Source organism: Henckelia pumila, chromosome 1 (assembly GCF_033568475.1).
Source record: "Henckelia pumila isolate YLH828 chromosome 1, ASM3356847v2, whole genome shotgun sequence".
Classification (NCBI taxonomy): domain Eukaryota; kingdom Viridiplantae; phylum Streptophyta; class Magnoliopsida; order Lamiales; family Gesneriaceae; genus Henckelia; species Henckelia pumila.
In genome coordinates this window covers 119257566-119271764 of record NC_133120.1, presented here as the reverse complement: position 1 = coordinate 119271764, position 14199 = coordinate 119257566, and the positions used below count along the sequence as shown (strand labels likewise).

The 14199-nt window shown below is 34.6% G+C and overlaps 1 protein-coding gene across 2 annotated transcripts; it reads left to right on the top strand.

The window, feature by feature from the left end:
- Positions 1-4982: 4982 nt before the first annotated feature.
- LOC140876444 (uncharacterized) lies at positions 4983-7930 on the top strand. 2 transcript variants are annotated; one of them, XR_012148794.1, is made up of 3 exons: positions 4983-5797; positions 6721-7237; positions 7685-7930. XR_012148794.1 is itself a non-coding variant. In XM_073280411.1 (2 exons), the coding sequence occupies exons 1-2, from the start codon at positions 5470-5472 to the stop codon at positions 6798-6800; spliced, it is 408 nt and encodes a 135-aa protein (XP_073136512.1). In that variant the 5' UTR covers positions 4983-5469; the 3' UTR covers positions 6801-7348. The 2 variants fall into 2 exon arrangements, 1 of the variants encoding a protein (XP_073136512.1); XM_073280411.1 differs by lacking the exon at positions 7685-7930 and having other exon boundaries at positions 6721-7348.
- The last annotated feature ends 6269 nt before the right edge of the window (positions 7931-14199 follow it).

Genomic DNA, 14199 nt, shown 5'->3' with positions numbered 1-14199 from the left:
TAAAATTCTTTATAAAAGTGTTTTTTAAAAACTTTTTATAAAATGTTTTAAAGTTGTTTTAAGAATAAATATGTGTTTGAAAAACTATTCTATAAAAAAACATTTCAATATTTCAAAAGTCATGTAGTTCATCTTTGCCTTCCATGGTTCCATGCTAAAATCATCTAAAAATATATTTCAAGTGTTCTTTAAAAACTATACTTGAAGAACACTTTTCAAAAATATTTTACAAAACTTTTATCCAAACACATATTTTAAGTTTTTTTTACTTATAAAACACTAAAAATTACGTTTTTAAAGTACATGTCGAAATGGAACCCTAGTTTCTTTGTTTTCACTCGAGTATAAAATCCTAGTTTTCTTGAATGATTTACGATATGGAATTGAACCGAAAACTTGACCTATCAACTATGAATTTATTTATTTTTATGTTAATAGTTTTGGTTTTAAATACGCACATGCAAAATATACATTTGTTATCACATCTTTCTATAATAACTATCTTTATATAACCATGAAATTTTGAATCGGCGGTCTTCTAGAAAGTGCACCATTTTCTAAATATAGACATATGATGTGAATGCCAATGTACACTGTACACATGTACTATAGTAACACGTATGTCGGATAATACTATGTTATACCACAGGACTTTCACTCGATGTAACACCCATCCTACATTAGCAAATCCATGTATTTTGTGATGGCTCCATGCTCATAATGAATTATTCAGATCCTCAACAAATGAATTTCACTGGTGAAACATATCATTTCCCCGTGTGCCGGTAGTTGATATATATTGAATTAAATGGGGCTTGCAGAGTGTTCACATATGGAATTTGACTTGAATAGCACGGAGGGAAAAGACTTCGGAATGTGACATAATGTTAATTGTTTATGGATTCGTTTGAAGTTGCATATTGGTAATCTAGATATAAATCATCTTATTTAGTCTCAATTTTTTTTTTCATCTTTCAATTATTTGTCTCACATCAATCAAATTATTAATTATTTATCTAACATCAATCAAATCATTGAATTTAAATTACTATATTATCATTTATAAATAATATTATTCATATTTTTATTAATTATTAAAAGAATAAAATAGTAATTTATTATTTTTATATAAAATATAATCAATCAAATCAAACAAATTATAATCAATCAAATCAAATCTTATATTAACTATCATTTTTATTTATTTTTTATTACAATATATTACTTATCTTTATATTATTTATCTTATCACAAACTTCAAACGAACCATATATATCTTATTTTATAATGTTGATAAATCGTTGTAGTATTTATATATATGAATTTATCATTCGTGTATATATATATATATATATATATATATATTGATTACAAAAGAATTAAACTTTTTATGAGCTAATGGTTGCATCAGATTCATATGCATCATCTAAATTATTCTAAAAGATAGACCTTTAAAAAATAAAAAAATAAAAAAAATCCTCATATATATTTTTTTATGTGATTGAATCAAGTGTTGAGATATTACGTCAATGTACTAAAAAAAATATTGACGTATTATAAGCTCTTAAATTTTGTTTGGTAAAAAATTTTACAAACTGCTTATAAGCTGTCAAAATAAGCTGTTTGACAGCTTATAAGCTATTTTTAAAAAATTAAGGGTGACCTTACTTTTTAGAAAAAGATCTTATTTTAATATTTTGTCTCTCCAAAACATCCTTCAATATTTTCATAAATCCTCATCATATCCTCCATCCATTAAATTTTAAATATTATTTTAAAAAATTTTCCAAATCACATAAATTTTTATAAAATAAAATATTAAAATAGTTTTATTTTTTTAAATATAGGTTTATTCTAAACTATTTTCGTATATGTATAACTCGAAACATTATCTTTATAGCACTATACCATTTTTAGTAATTTTGACAATAAAAAGATCTTATAATACCAAACATATCAACATCTTTAAGTTTTTTAAAATAAGTTTAACCAAACATTTTAAAACCTTATTTTTAAAATAAGTCATAACAGCTTATAAGCGCATAAAATAGCTTATAAGCTCTAGGAGCTTATAAGCTCTTTTAATAAGTTTAGTCAAACACCCTCTAAGACTGAGCTTATAAGCTCTTGAAAACAACTTATAAGTTGTTTCAGAAGCTCTTCTAATTTCTTTGGCAAATTTTTTGTCAAACAACTTATAAGTTGTCAAAATAAGTTGTTTGACATCTTATAAGTTGTTTTTAAAAAAGTAAGGTCACCGTACTTTTTTAGAAAAAATATTATTTTGATATTTTACTTCTCCATATTATCCTTATATATTTTATTAAATTTTCGCCACGCCCTCTGCTCATTTTTTATAGATAATTTATCAATTTTTTTTTCTAAATTAAATAAAAAATAATTTTATTTTTTAATATATGTTTAACATTTATGATAATTTTAAAACTATTTTTGCATGTATGTATATTATTATTTACATTACTTTCATAGTATTATATCCTTTTTGGTAATTTCGAAAATAAAAAAATCTTATAGTACCAAACACATCAATATCTTTAAGTTATTTAAAATAAGTTCATCCAAACACTTTAACAACTTATTTTTAAAATAAGATATACTCCAAAAACGGCTTATAAGCTTCTAGAGCTTATAAACTGTTTTTAATAAGTTTAGTCAAACACCCTCTTAATTTTCACTTTTACTTATTTTGTTATTATTGGATTTGAGGGTGTCTGGCTGAGCTTATAAGCTCTAGAAAACAACTTATAAGCTGTTTTGGAGCTTATAAGCTTGTCAAATCTCTGTTTGATAAAACATTTTCCAAACAACTTATAAGCTCGCTTTCCAATCTAGTTCTAACTTTGGCTGGCCCTAAACAGTCATGTGCGGTAACAATACCAAACCAAATATGCTCGCCGGCAACGACAGAGGAAGCAACCTGCCTGATGCAGTGGGGCATGATTTTCGAGACGCTGCATGTGCCTCGACATAGGATAAAAAGGCGGAACTGTAAAATGTATCTATTGATAAGACATGGGACTATCTGCATACAAACATTCAAGCAACGAAACGAGCTTAGGCTAGCTTAGCTGGTTAGATTTAGCAGGCGAGCGCCCGGCGCTAACTCTTCGATATATCTCTTGCTGGAAATCCCACATCGGATGATAGTTCATCTGCAGCCTCTTCTAGTCCGAAAGTGCCACATCTGAGAACAACCTATGAATGTGCTAGCAAGGAAGCTATGGATTTTTATGATAGGAGATCAGAGTGTTTTTTCTTGGAGATGGAAATTTAGACCACGACGGCCCGGTACGAGGGGGTGCTTGTGATATTTCAGCATGGGACGTCTTTTATTTGTCCGTATTAAAATAAGCTGTTTGACAGCTTATAAGCTATTTTTAAAAAAAGTAATATCACCTCTATTTTTTTAAAACAGATCTTTTTTTGATATTTTATGTTAGAACCTAATGGGGGGGATTTAGGTTCTATCACTACAAGAATATTAGGATTCAACAACACTTGATAGACAACGGATTTTTCAAAAAACCGTTGTTGTTTTCCCTTTAACAACGGTTTTATTGAAAACTGTTGTCATAAGTTCAAAATACCCGCTCATAGACAACGGTTTTTAAAAAACCGTTGTCTTTCATAGGTCAAAGACAACGGTTTTCTAAACCGTTGTCTATGAATGGGTTTTTTAAACCTCATATTCAAAGACAACGGTTTTTAAAAACCGTTGTCTATGAGCAATTTTTTGAACGTATGACAACAGTTTATACAACGGTTTTTAGAACCGTTGTCTATGTTTTTTTCCTTTTAGTAAAGTCAACATTTTTTTTTAATGTTTTGACTAATAATTTTTACAATAATTCAATTTCGTCCACGTTTTTTAACATATGCACTTGGTGGGGATATGCTTTGAAACCCTAGCACCATTCCCGTCGCATCTCCATTTCAGCCTTCGATTTTCGCCGCCCTCACACGTACGTCTCCGGACAGGGTCTGACACCTTGTTCCAGCATACCCAAGCTTTGAAGCTTTCTATTATGTCCTAAATTGCAATAAAAGCTAGAAATTAGGCCCCTCTTGCAGATCTTCTTCCTCACGATTTCGTCAACTTTGTTAGCTGTTTTTGGTCGATTGAAGGTTGTATTTACGACTGAATCTGCGGGTTCACCGGAAACCTCGTATTTGAGTTCGCAAAAGCCAGTTTAAGCGCATTTTATCAAACATTCGGCCTCGTCAAAAATTCTGCGTTTTCTAATCCAGAAAAAGTTCAAAAATTTTGTTTCCTCTCCGATGCTTGTCTCCAAATCTTCAAGGCAACCTCCTAAACAGTAATTTTTTGTTTTTTGTTTTCCCTCAAAAATTTTGCATCTGATTGTTTTGCCCTTATGGTTCATTGCTAGATGAAATTAGTTTAATGGAAGCTTTGAAGCAAGTGGATGTTGTAATTTGTGTTTTTTCTTCGAAGCAAGTGCTAGATCAGAAGCCTCTCATTTCCGCAATCAGAAGCGCCGGCTGCATCAACGTGTGTTTATATATATATATATATATATGTTGTATATTTGCATTTAACTTCTTTCACAATAATTTCAATTAAGTTGGTGTAGCTAAATAAATCAGATGCGGCTTGTTCTCAATATGCTGGAGATCAATAATTGAACCTGGTGCTTTAAAATTCATCTGATCTCGGCCGTCCAGCCACTCTTCCACCTCAGCTCAGCACCACCGTGAACCTCCTCTGTTTGGTTACAGCTTATTTGCTTTAAGGTTATGGGATATTCCAGCCTAACTAGAATCTAGATTTGCTATTTCGGATTGCTATGGGTCCTGGACCAATTCAATATTCTTAACGCATTGTCTTATCAGTTGTTTAGTTTTGTGTTCGGAACTATATATGTGGAGACAAGTGGGTTTGGCATAAACTTCCATCATCATGTTAGGATGTGAAGCCATAACGTGTGGTATCTCAAGTTTTCTAATGTTTCATTGCCTTCTGGTAACCAAAATTTTTATATTTTTTCAGGATTCTATATTTAAGCAGCTGGAGACTCAAAATTAGACATGGGTATGGCGTGCAAAGTTGACTTAATATTCACGGTGTAATTCTGAAAATTTTGATTAGACTGATTAGTATTTTAAATTTTTGAGTGTCTTATTCATCATTTCTCATCATCCTTGGGTTGGACTTGCTCCTGCTCTTAACATCTCAAAATTGTGTGTAGCATTTACTTGGCTGTCTAGGGGCTACAGTCTTTCCTTGTTTTAGCCTTATATTTTGTCTCCTATCTTTTCTTGCTTAGCAATACGATCCAGATTATAAAGTCAATAACATGGCTCCATGGTGTTCACCTGGCCCCATATTTGTATATTTTCGGTAGGTCATCACTTACAGATGACAAGCTTGAAAGATCGTGTAATCCATAACCTCTGCTTATAGTTATTATGTTGAGTAAATGATATAATATGGCAATTAATTGGTTCGATAAGGAGTACCAGCCCAGCGTCGGGCCTCCTCTGGATCTGCTGCAGATTCCGGGTATGTTCAAGGAGACAACCGGGAATCACGCGAGCGTATGGAATTGGGCGATGGATTCCGCGGCGGAGACGGCGGTTTATTACCGGACTCCGGCATCGGGCAACGGAGGCGCGTACCACAACGGACAGTACATGATTGTTCCTGGCCCATGCATGGTGAGTGACTGCAGGGAACAAGCTGTGTACAGGTTTGTTCCCATAATGCCCTCGGAGAGGAAAATGATTGTTTTCGGGGGAAATAATCAGCTTAATCAAGGTAAATTTTGAGCTTAAATCGAAGGGATTTAATAAATTTAAGTACATAATTAAGAGTAATATGTCATTTGGTTTTCCATTCTTTTTGTTCGTTTCGAATTTTATTTTTTGTTTATCGATCTTGATTGATTAATTAGGATGATGATTGATATTTGTTTGTAATCAATCTGTTTGTGAAATATTTCTTGAATCTTGGTTGGGTGATTTTTTTTTTTTTTTTTGGTGCTTTATATAATATATATTTGAACAACATTTTTTTGTTTCTAAAAATTTCTAACTACAAAATATGATTAGTTTCTTATCTGTACGATTTGAATAATTTGGAATGAATTACATTACGTATGAAATTAGTTGTCATGATTATAAATAACAAACTACATTTTTTCTTCAATAATCAATCAAAAGATTTAATGTCCAACTATTCCCTCTTTAATGTAACAAACTTCTAAAAACATATTGAGGATGATCCCATTAGAATGATTTGAAATAGATAGATTTGGTATTTTCTACTTAAGTCCATCATATATTTTCTATATTAAATATAAATATTTAATTAAATGGTTTAAATTTTATTGTATTATATTTTCCTCCCATATGAATTTTTTTAAAGGACTTTGATTTGAATTAAACCTTTAAATACAATTTGAAAACACATGTTGTTGCGTGAGTCCAAAGCTGGAGTTGCGAGCCGCAACACCATTCCTTCCTTTGTAAGGCTAGCTTGGCAGCATGGTGCCTCCATTTGGTCCACATGTTGTATTATATACAAGAATTTCAAACATGAAAGTTCATATATCAATTTCTCATTAACTTGATAGTTATGTTCATAAAATAAACATACTACAAAAATATTTCTATTGTTTTAGATTTATCGTTTTTGATCGAGTGTATCAATTGAATATCTTATGTGCATCATATCTGCAGGTATGACTACTCAGGTTATGGCCAGTCATATGGAAAGGTATCTGCTGATAAATTTTATTGAGGAGATTTTTACTAAGTGATTGGATGCCTTAGAGCACTGGTAAAATATCATTTATTGTACAATTAATTTTGGTTTTAGTTGGATTGCAAGACATGTGAGGATTTATGACAATTCTAGTTTTCTGCAACTTACATTCAAATCTCAACTTAAAATTAGAATTTTGCGTCAGAATTTATACCGGAGAGCATTTAGGAGTGTTTAGAATTTTCCTCAACTCTACATGTTCCTTAATCTATAAAGTTGTAAAATAATAGGTTGTTTTTCTTGTGTTTGAATAATGCATCCTGTGGAGTTTTTCACTTCGATCTGCATGTGATCAAAGACGAGCTTCCTTTTCCCAACCCTTGTGTTGTGGGACTTGAGATTACTGGTTCCCAGCCTTTGTGTTGTGGGACATGAGATTACTGGTGAGGTGGTTGAACATGGGCCGCTTACTATCAGTAAAATCATTGAAAGGTTTGATTATTTATTTTTTTTTAAATGATAGTTGTTTATCACAAATGCTAAATGAGTTGAATAAAAATCCTCTTCAAATGAGTTGAATAAAAATCTTCTTCATGTGCACTGCCTTCCTTTTGGAGTTGTTGAGTTTTTTTGTTTTCTTTTTTCCCCATGACAAGCGAGTGATTAGTTTGCAATTAGCATTGATAGTTGTTTATCACAAATGCTAAATGAGTTGAATAAAAATCCTCTTCATGTGCACTGCCTTCCCTTTGGAGTTGCTGAGTTTTTTTCTTTTCTTTTTTCCCCATGACAAGGGAGAGATTAGTTTTCTAGTTGTGATTGGATTCCATGTTTAAATTGGTCTAAGTTTGTGTTGATATTGTGTTGATAATTTTGTAAAGATGGTCTCTTCTGCATGCATTTTCAAAAATTTTGGACTGAGAATGTGTTTTCTTGTAGACAACGAGGGAGTAATGCATAAGGAGTTTTGATGCAAGGATTGAGCTGTGTTTCAGATCACCTTGGTAATGCGTAGAAGTCATGTCGTGAACATCTTTATCAAGAACACATGATTTATGTTTTGATACAATTATCTTTTCGAACTATTTTTGTTACATTTATCTTATATTAGCTGGGATATTTTGAGTTTTGATTACATAGCATTATCTTCCAAATTAGATGTTTGTAACTCTTTTGGAACTTGAAGATAACATTTTCATGGATTGAATCTAGCAAATATTTTATTTTATATTGGTTTCTTTATTAATATTTATAGTTCGTATGAAGATTAATTAGGCAACGGTTTTAACGACTTTAACATGTGGTCGGACAATATAAAATTATTTGTTCTAATAAAAGACAACGGATTTAACCTGTTGCAAAATGACTCCAAAAACAATTGATTTACATTACTGCAAAACCGTTGTCATATACCACAAAAAACAACGGATTTACACTGTCGCAAAACTGTTGTCGTAAGCCACAAACGACAACGGATATACACTTTCGCAAACCCGTTGTCTTAAATAATAAAAGACAACGGATTTACACTGTTGCAGAACCGTTGTCTTTTGAGACATACGACAACGGTTAAAAACTGTTGCAAAACCGTTGTGGTATAATAGCTACAACAACGGATATAAACCGTTGTTGTAGGGCATGCTTTTTACAACGCCCTCAATTACAACGGTTTTATCCCCCCCTACGACAACGGATAATATCCGTTGTCGTTTTGCGATTTTCTTGTAGTGTATTGGCAACTTTAGCAATTTAAAGCGATTATGCAAGTACGCAAACGGAAGACTTAAGCAATCAAATAATAAGTGAGGTAAATAAATGTGTAATGTAAATAAAGCAGTAAAAGGGATAAGAGATGTTTATGGAAGTTCGACGATAAATCGTCTACGTCTCCCCTTCTTGGTTAAGTCGATTAACCAAGGATCCACTAGCACTTCGAACGTCTTGGCCTTGATGGCTCCAAGGATAGCCTTAAAACTTGACACGATCACCGCGCCGATACAACTCAACACTCTTGGCCTTAAGGGCTCCAAGGATAGCCTCAACACTCGTAAAATACACTTGGCTTCACACACAAGTGTTTACAAAACCGAGCAACCAACTCACAAACTAACAACCCTCGATTTTACAACCCCGAATACAACTCGATATGTGAATATATTTTGAACACTCAAAATGGGCTACAAATTGCTCAACAAATGGCTTGAATAATGCTTGAGAGGATTGAGAGACTTGAAGATGTTGGGATGGATTGAATGGCCTCGGAATGCCTCCTTTTATAGCTGAAATTTTGGCATCGATCGGAACTTCCGATCCCTGCATCGGAGCTTCCGAAATTTGAATTCTGAGACACGCGGGTGTACTGGATCGGAACGTCCGATCCACTTCGGAGCTTCCGATCGGCGCAATAAATATGGTGTCGGGCAAAAGTCTTCCGGACAAGATTATCAGGCGGCCGTTCAGGATCGGAACGTCCGATCACGTTCGGTGCTTCCGATCTGCTTCACTTCGTTGCCTCCGATCTGCTTCCGAACAATATAATATTCCATAGAAAATGATCGGACCTTCCGATCATAGATCGGAGCTTCCGAACCTGTTCTTCGTAGCTTCCGTTCGTCATTCCGACCATTATAAAAATCCCTGAAATAGATCGGCGCTTTCGAACCAAGATCGGAGCTTCCGATCTACCCTTAGCTTCCGAAGATGCTTCTGATCATGATCGGAGGTTCCGATCTCCAATCGGAGCTTCCGATCCCATAGCAGTAAACTTCTTCGAATTTTGTTTCTGATCTTGAGTATGAATTTAGTATTAATTCATCTTGAAAATTTTAACTCTGTAATAAGCTCAATGTAAATATTAGTAACATTTTAACCTAGTTTTGTTAATCATCAAAACATAGAGAAATAAGACTTGTTAATGCATTAAAAACATTAATCTCATAATTCGAGATTTATATGCGTTTAAGGCGTAACAATCTCCCCCTTTTTGATGATCACAAAACTTGGTTAAAAACAGGAGATAAAATATACGATAATCATAAACAATTTTTATAAGCAACAGATTTTAACGGATAAACAAATTTTATCAGATAAACAAATTTTATCCCAATTAATATTTTAACCATTCATTCTCCCCCTTTGTGATAAACAAAAAGTAATGAAACATAGAATTAAAAAAGTACTCAACAATTTCATTTAAAATAATAAATTTTTAATACAGCGCAAGAAAGAAAAAATACAAATAAAAATAAAATAAAAATCTAAGTGTCATTATCATGCTGCGGAGGAGGGTAGCGAGCGGCGAAGTCATCAAATCGAGTCTTCAGAGAGGCAACTCTAGCAGTCAACTCGGTAAAATGAGTGTGCATACTCGTCTCAATGCGATGAAGAGTCTCGAAGAGTCGGTCGCTAGGAAATTGGTTTATTGGTGTAGGAGGAACCTCAGGAGCCTGAAAAGGAAGATCACCAATGGTAGACGCAAAGGCCTCAAAACTGGAAGAGGATGGAATATCAGTGTTGGGCGGACCAGTCGGAAAGCCTTTGGTTTGGATAGAGTGAGGAAGAGAGGAAAAGTCTCGATGAAAATCAAAAATAGGAAAAAATCTAGAAAAAGCTCGACTAGGATCATCAACCCATCGAGAATACACAGGATTCCAAGATAAATCCATCCTGATAATAGACTGATGGTTGATGATATGACTCGACTGGATTTCAAGAGAAGGGATCCCCTCAAAATCAATATCAAAACGACTCAAAATCCGGTTAATAAACCGGGCAAAAGGAAAGGAAACCTTTTTAGCCGTCGTTGCCGTGTGATGCATAGTCTGCATAACAAGGCGCGAAAGGTTAAAAGGTCGAGAGGAGATGATATGAAAAAGAATATATAAATCCAGATATTTGCAAGTGGAGAGGTCTCCACTGCGGGGAACTATAGATGTGGTGATGAGTTTTTGAATGATTTGGAAATCAGGACAAAGACTCTTGAGATGGATTCGATCGTCAGCAGCAGTGGCTTGACGACCGAGAATAGTAGAAAGAAAGAGATCACGATCAAAGTTTGGATCATTTTGTGGCCAAGTTTGGGAAAAGTATTCACCGGGTCCATTCCTGGGAAGATCAAACCAGGAGGACAGATCAGCAGAAGAAAAAATGATATGCCTATCTTGAACGATGGTGGCAATGGTGATATCACCATGCCCTAATTCGAGTTCAAGGTTGGCATAGAACTCGTGAATCAGTGGAGGAAAGATTCGGTCGGGGACAAATGGCTGAAAAAAGGATTCCCAATGTTGAGCATTGATTAAGTTCAACAGTAGGAGATGAGATTGGGCCAAGTAGGTAGTATCTAAGATACGACCCAGATGAATCTGACGATGTAAATAATCATCAGGAATGGGCCTAGAAACAGCTGGTTGGGTAGGATCACGGACAATAATAGGGCGACTAGAACTCGCCTGATCGCGACGGCGTTTGACAGGCATTTTTATGTGTTGGAATCGGATAAAATAGAGATAAGAGAAGAAATTTAGGTGCAAGAAATCGGAATGAGCGATCTGATATTTATAGGGGATGGAACGATCGGAAGCTCCGATCTGGATCGGTCGTTTCGATCGTGCGGTCCACTGAGGTAAGGCCACGTGTCGATCGGAAGCTCCGAACAGGCTTCGGACGTTCCGATCCTGAGGCGGTAATTAAAGATAAGGCGGTGAAAAGTAATTTGAAAAGTCGGATCAGATGGGGATCGGACGTTCCGATCGTGATCGGTGGTTCCGATCGGCATCTTGGAGGGAAAAATTACCGCGCAAGATGAAAAGTGGCGGGATAAAGATCGGAGGTTCCGATCTGGATCGGTGGTTCCGATCTGGAGCGGTGGTTCCGATCTGCCTTAGGAAGAATGCATGATTTCGACTCTTTAAAATTTATTTTATTTAACATTTAAGCAAATAATTCACATAAAAATGTGAGCTTCTTAATTTTGAATAAATACAATTGATTTGTATTATCCAAAATTAATTTACTCGAATTTAATATTAAGCTTCCCCTTAATATGACATTAAATTTAATTTATGCCTACAAGTGATTACAACTCAATCATGCCAAGTTCACCACGCAAACGAATAAAAATATTTTCATCTAGTGGTTTTGTAAAAATATCAGCAATTTGATTTGTCGTGTCAACATATTGAAGTTCAACTTCATTTCGTTCGATGTTGTCACGAATAAAATGATGACGAATGTCAATATGTTTGGTGCGCGAATGTTGAATCGGATTCTTTGTTAGACATATGGCGCTAGTGTTGTCACAGAAAATAGGGATTTTTGAAAAAGAGACGCCATAGTCGAGCAATTGATGCTTCATCCAAAGAATTTGCGCACAACAACTACCGGCAGCCATATATTCGGCTTCGGTCGTTGATAACGCAACACAGTTTTGCTTTTTGGAAAACCAAGAAACCAAACAGTTTCCTAAAAAGAAACAGGTTCCACTAGTGCTTTTTCGGTCCATCTTATATCCACCAAAGTCGGCATCACAATATGCTTTTAAATCAAAGAAAGAATTTTTCGAATACCACAAGCCGAGATTTGGAGTATTTGAAAGATATTTGAAAATGCGTTTTAAGGCGAACAAATGTGATTCCTTTGGACATGATTGAAATCGTGCACACAGGCAAACACTAAACATAATGTCCGGTCTACTAGCAGTAGCATATAATAAGGAGCCAATCATACTACGAAAGGAAGATTGATCTACAGTTTTACCATTTTCATCCTTGTCGAGTCTGATTGCTGTGCTCATAGGTGTGGATGATGATTTGGTGTTTTCCATCCCAAACTTCTTTAGAATCTCCTTAATGTATTTGCTTTGGTTCACAAAGAACCCATCTTTACACTGTTTGATTTGCAATCCGAGGAAATAGTTAAGTTCCCCCATCATGCTCATCTCAAAGTGTTCCTGCATAAGCTTGGAGAAATCTTGACAAAGAGTTTCGTCAGTAAAACCAAAAATTATATCATCAACATAAATTTGCACAATCAAAAGATCATTTTTGACATTCTTGGTAAATAAGGTAATGCCGATCTTTCCTCTTAAAAAACCATTTGAAAGCAAGAAAGTAGGCAGTTTATCATACCAAGCTCGAGGAGCTTGTTTCAAACCATACAATGCTTTGTTTAGTCTAAACACATGATCAGGCAAAGAAAGATCAACAAAGCCATCAGGTTGCTCAATATAAACCTCTTCTTTCAATTCACCATTAAGAAAGGAACTTTTGACATTCATTTGAAATAACTTAAAATTTCTAGAGCAATCAAAAGCAAGTAGCATGCGAATGGATTCTAGTCTAGCAACAGGCGCATAAGTTTCATCATAATCTATGCCTTCTTCTTGACTATATCCTTTAACAACAAGCCTAGCTTTATTTCTAGTGATTGTACCATGCTCATCAAGTTTATTCCTAAACACCCATTTAGTACCAATGATAGATCTATCATGCGGCCTAGGAACAAGAATCCAAACATCATTGCGTTTAAACTCATTCAACTCATCTTGCATCGCAATTATCCATGCATCATCTAACAAAGCATCATCTATGCATTTAGGTTCAACATGCGAAACAAAGGCAAGATGATTACAAATATTATTAAGGGAAGAACGAGTGGCTACTCCCTTCGAAGGACTTCCGATGATAAGATCCATTGGGTGATCTTTGTGAAGCGTCCACTCTTTCGGAAGTGGTGTTTCCTCAACGGAAACATCTATATCATTTAGGCTTGAGGAAGCCAACTCTTCTTCGAGTAATTCTACATCATCAATGTTAGTGCGAACAATAGTAGACATAGATTCATCAAAAATAACATGCATAGATTCTTCAACAAGTAAAGTGCGTTTATTAAAAACTCTAAAGGCCTTACTTGAGGTAGAATATCCGAGAAAGATACCTTTGTCGGATTTGGCATCAAATTTGCCAAGGTTGTCCTTACCATTGTTATGGATGTAGCATTTGAAACCGAAAGCTCGAAAGTAAGAAATGTTAGGCTTTCTCCCTATCCATAATTCATATGGAGTTTTCTTGAGAATTGGCCTTATTGATACACGATTAATGATGTAACAGGCAGTGTTCATTGCTTCAGCCCAAAAATATTTTGGTAGAGAATGCTCACATATCATGGTCCTCGCAATCTCCACAAGTGTCCTATTTTTCCTCTCAACGACCCCGTTTTGTTGAGGAGTCCTAGGACAAGAAAAATTATGACCGATGCCTTTCTCTTCACAAAAGTTTGAAAAACTCTCATTTTGAAATTCAGTTCCGTGGTCACTACGGATCTGCTTTATTGAAAGATTTTTCTCATTCTCAACACGTTTCACAAAAGTTTTAAAATAATCAAAGGCATCATTTTTGTGGGCTAAAAACAATGTCCACGTGAATCGTGAGAAATCATCCACAATGACAAATGCA

Excerpts from the sequence above, each read along its gene's own strand:
- LOC140876444 (XM_073280411.1), top strand. The coding sequence starts at position 5,470 with ATGGCAATTAATTGGTTCGATAAGGAGTACCAGCCCAGCGTCGGGCCT. Across the intron at positions 5,798-6,720 it reads AAATAATCAGCTTAATCAAG|GTATGACTACTCAGGTTATG; the intron begins GTAAATTTTGAG and ends TCATATCTGCAG.